General features: G+C 34.0%; 1 protein-coding gene across 1 annotated transcript in view; it reads left to right on the top strand.

Annotated features, from left to right (window-relative positions):
- Nucleotides 1-1474: 1474 nt before the first annotated feature.
- LOC107160120 (leucine-rich repeat protein SHOC-2-like) overlaps nucleotides 1475-4456 on the top strand; it is a 29169-nt gene continuing 26187 nt past the window's right edge. Inside the window, 5 exon segments of the mRNA XM_048800538.1 lie at nucleotides 1475-1518; nucleotides 2179-2248; nucleotides 2429-2659; nucleotides 2662-3048; nucleotides 3050-3122. Coding sequence (XP_048656495.1) covers nucleotides 1475-1518; nucleotides 2179-2248; nucleotides 2429-2659; nucleotides 2662-3048; nucleotides 3050-3122 — 805 coding nt within the window.

Genomic DNA, 4456 nt, shown 5'->3' with positions numbered 1-4456 from the left:
GGTGACTTCATGCCTGGCTCATGATGACATGTGAGCAATGCTGTATCCCTGAAGTGAAGCATATTTTCCATTATTAATTATTTTATTGTTTAAGTAAAAGCACTTCATTGGTTTGAAGGGGCCATAGTGGTGAATGTCATGATCCAGAGCTTTCCTGGTATGCTAGCACATAACAGCACATTTATTTAATTGTATTTACCAGTGTAAGTACATATTTTGCATTTTCAAATTATAGATCCTTCATTCCCTAGCCAGCTTCTTTTATCATTGCAAGTCTCCTGTTTGATCAAATTCCTACCTTTTCACTATCATATGCAAACTAAGCCCATTCATTCTTATTTTAGGCAAAATTTCCCCTTTCCTGATGTACCACCCACCTCTCCTTGTTTGAACTCTACACCATTAATAATGGGCGAGTTAGCCTAAGTTCATCTCAGCTGTTTTCACTGATAATGATTGTCCCAAACGTTGTATAGTTTGTGTCACTCATATGAGGAATTAATATACTACACTACCCAGTTACTTAGTTGTCTTGAGTGTTCTGACAGTCTAACCTCTAAACTTGTGGGTGAAGGGCCATAGCCTCCAATTTTTCCTGTTCTTGGGATCAAACCCAGAGTCCTTATTCATGCCAAGCAATGTGTATCATCAGTTAAAGCTAACAAGAGTTAAAAATAAGAATTGTATATTTTAAATTTAAAAAATGTTTGGGAGAACTGATGCTTTCCACAAAAGTTTTCCATACCATTTCTTCAGCAGTGAATTTTTGTACTTTTCCTGTGCTATTAATCTTTCACTTTTCCAAGAATATAGACATCATTAGAGATTGCTGTGTCATGGATTCTCAAGGGTGATCCCTCTGATTAACTTGTATGAGAATCAAATAGAGTGCTTATTAAAGTGCACAGTTTAATACTGTTTTCCCTTATTTTAATTTTTTCCCATCTATATAATTTTGTTCCTTTTGTTCTTTTGCCACACTGCTGGTCCATTCTTTTATCAACTTTATAACCCTTCCTGTTTTCTAAAGCTATAATTAGTTGCAGGTAGAGCAGTTTTAGGGTGCTGGTTAGGAATATAGTCTGTAGATATATGCTGATTTAAAATTTTGGCTGTTTTTCACTTCCACGATAACAAAGCTAGTTATCTAAAAGTACTTTTGTGTTTCAGTGTCCCTTTGTAGAAAATGTGGATAATAGTTCATCTCATAGTGCTGTTATATATATCCATTTAAAATATATAAATGTTTGTAAATTCTTCATTGTTTGTATTAGCACTTAATAAATGTTAGCTGCCGTTGTGATTTCTCTCACTTTAACTTCCATAAAGTTTTACAACAGAGTGATTTGTAATCATTTACCTCTATCAGATTCCAAATTCCTTGAAGGGAGGACCTGCCTTATTAATTTTTTAAGTTTTCAATTCATTTTACAGACTAAAAAGTTCAGTAAATACTGTATCAAGTTATAGGAAGATGGCAAAATCCTGTGACCAGTGTGGCCAAACTAGCAGGTTCTGGTGAGGGACAAAGAGGGATAAGAAAAAAAAAGACTCACATACAGACAGATGTTTTTGAAGGTAAAGCTGGGGTTGGTGCAGTGCTGTTCTCTGAAGGAGAAGAAGATCTAATGAATTATGCCACTATTCTTTATTTATATATGCCTCATTTTCAGGTTAAAGCTTCTAGAAGCATTATTCTTTGTACTCAGATGTTTATAGGGCTAGCAACATCATGCACTATTCCACAATTCACAGTTGCAGTGTGGAACATTAAGAGCTTTGTGTAGCTCTCAAAGTTTATTGTCTGAACTTACTGTTAGGTAGGCAGGTTCAGGAGAGGTGGAACTGGTGGAACACTGTGGTATTCTAGCAAGAGATTTCCTCTATTCCCAGAAGCTGTGTGTTTGATTTGAGGTTGATAAAACTCTAGCACAGAGTCTCCATATGGAGGGCATTACAACAGCAGGTAGGCATTCTGCACCTCTGCAAAGAAACATTCTTGTCTACCAGGCATGCCTCAGCCATAAGGTCATCCAAGACCCCAGTCCCAGACAGTGTTCTCCCATAATCTGTGACCACTCTTCACAGCAAAGTTCACAGAAAGACTGTTTTTCTGAGGCTGTTTGCTTCATATTAATTATAACATAATGTAATTTAATTCTCTATATTATATTTCAGGAATTATAATGAATCATTGATTGTCCAGCACCATTTTACCAGTTGGAATGAGTTTTCAGAAATGGACAGAGTACTTTTAGATCCAACATGTGACAGATGGGTGTTACTCCAGGCTGATTACATTTTCAAGCCAACACCTGTTTGATTGTGTAGGATTTTTTTTTTTCTGTTCAACATTGAATTTAATTGCTAGAAAATAAAGTAAAAGTTAATGTATATTTTTTCAAGCTTGAGTCACCATGAGTGGTAGTTTGGGAAAGAAAAAGACTCTAAAGAGAAAGATCTGAAAGTGCCATCAGTCAAAGAAAGAGAAAAGATGTCAAAGACCTCTGGAGTTTTGGAGAAAGAAAGCCATGAAAAAGAACCTAAAACCAAAGGGAAAGATGCCAAAGGTGGAAAAAAGGTCTCCAGTGCTGCCCAACCAGGGGTGGCTTTTTTAGTTGACAATATGATCAAGTGGCCAAGTCCTGCACGTGGGACTGGGAAAAAAAATCCAGTAATGCAGAAGTAACTAAAGAGTTCAATAAATGCCTGGAAGATAATTCAGTGTGTTTGGACTTATCCAAGAGGTCTATGAACATATTGCCATCATCACTCGAACACTTGACTCAATTAACAGAACTTTACATATACAGTAACAAACTGCAGTCTCTCCCAGCAGTGGTGGGCTGTCTAGTAAATCTCATGATACTGGCTCTAAGTGAAAATTCACTTATCAGTTTGCCTGACTCTCTTGATAACATAAAGAAGCTGCAGTTGCTTGATTTACGGCATAATAAACTGAGAGAAATTCCTTCAGTGGAGTATACATTAGATTCTCTCACCACTCTCTACCTTCGCTTTAATCACATAACTACTGTGGAAAAGGATAAAAAAAAACTTGTCAAAACTTAGAATGCTTAGCATTCGAGAGAACAAAATAAAACAACTACCTGCTGAAATTGGTAAGAACTTTTGGGTTATTACTATTGATTTTACTATTTTTTATGTTTAATAATTTTTGAGTGCTTTTCCATATCAGAAAATTCCTAATAGTTGTTTCTAAGTTCCATTTTCCCTGTTATCTGCTTAATACTACATGACTTGAGATTATTTTGTAGGATTAAAATGTAAGATAGGATATAGACATAATTAGACTTTTATTACAAACACAATCAGCTCTGATTTTGATTGGAAAACTGAATTTGAAAGATGTTTGATTAATTGTTAAGTTGTCATCTGTTTTCAAAGCACCAATATATTTATACTAGATATATTAAGGCTCTACGTGCCCATTCTCTAACTTTCCTTTTTTTTATCTGAAGGCTTTAAATTCACATCACTTTCTACTTAGTGTATTTCTAAAGATCTTCATATTATACCTTTGTGAACCTGAAGTGCCATAGGAAAATAGAAAAACTTTTTTTAAAAAAAAATTGGCAGTACCTATACTTTTATTTAAAACTCTAATATTACTATACTAGAGTGAATCTCATTATCATGTACGTCCACACGACATTAATTGAAAAAAAAATAAAACTACTGTACTTAAATAGCAGAAAGATCAATAAAGGAAAGGAAAAAGGATCTGAGGGGGTGGATAAAGGCAAGTATTTTATACTTAATTGGAGCAAATCATACTCCATGCATTTATAATTGCATCAGAACGAATCATAATGTATCACTAATATGATGCAATTAAAGAATAGGAAAAAAATCGAACATAGTAGCTGTGCAGGGTGCCACATGCCTATAATCCCAGCTACTTGGGTGGCTGTGGCAAGGAAGGTGGCTTGAGCCCAACATTTCCAGATATGCCTGGGCAACATATTGTATCAAAAATGAAATCAAAACATCAAACAAAAAAAAATCCAGAACAGAAAAGTAGAAGAAGAGAAATCTGTAGTAAACCAACACTTAGCATTTCTATAGCACTCATTCTTGTCTTTTATAGTAAGCTGAATAGTAAGGAAATAGAGGAAATGTTTTAAGAGAATGGTAGTAAGAAAAAAGTAATGAATATAGATGTGTAAAGTCAGTAAAAAAGAAATGAATTATCTTTATTTTTAATTATGGGAAAACTTCTGAAATATTTTGAATATAGAAATTTATTGGCATCAATTATGTGAAATTAAAGTTACAGTTTTGTGGTTTTTGTAAGAGTTTTTAAAAATCAAAATACAAAGTATATTTTTATTTTTTAAAGGGAAGCTTTTATTTTGTAAAAGGTTTATTCAAAATACGCAAAGATGAATTAAATACATTCTTGCATTCAGTATAGATATTGTTAGTGATAAAG

Source organism: Marmota marmota, unplaced genomic scaffold, assembly GCF_001458135.2.
Source record: "Marmota marmota marmota unplaced genomic scaffold, marMar, whole genome shotgun sequence".
Lineage (NCBI taxonomy): Eukaryota > Metazoa > Chordata > Mammalia > Rodentia > Sciuridae > Marmota > Marmota marmota.
The sequence above is the reverse complement of the archived record's forward strand: the minus strand, read 5'-3'. Positions and strand labels throughout refer to the sequence as shown.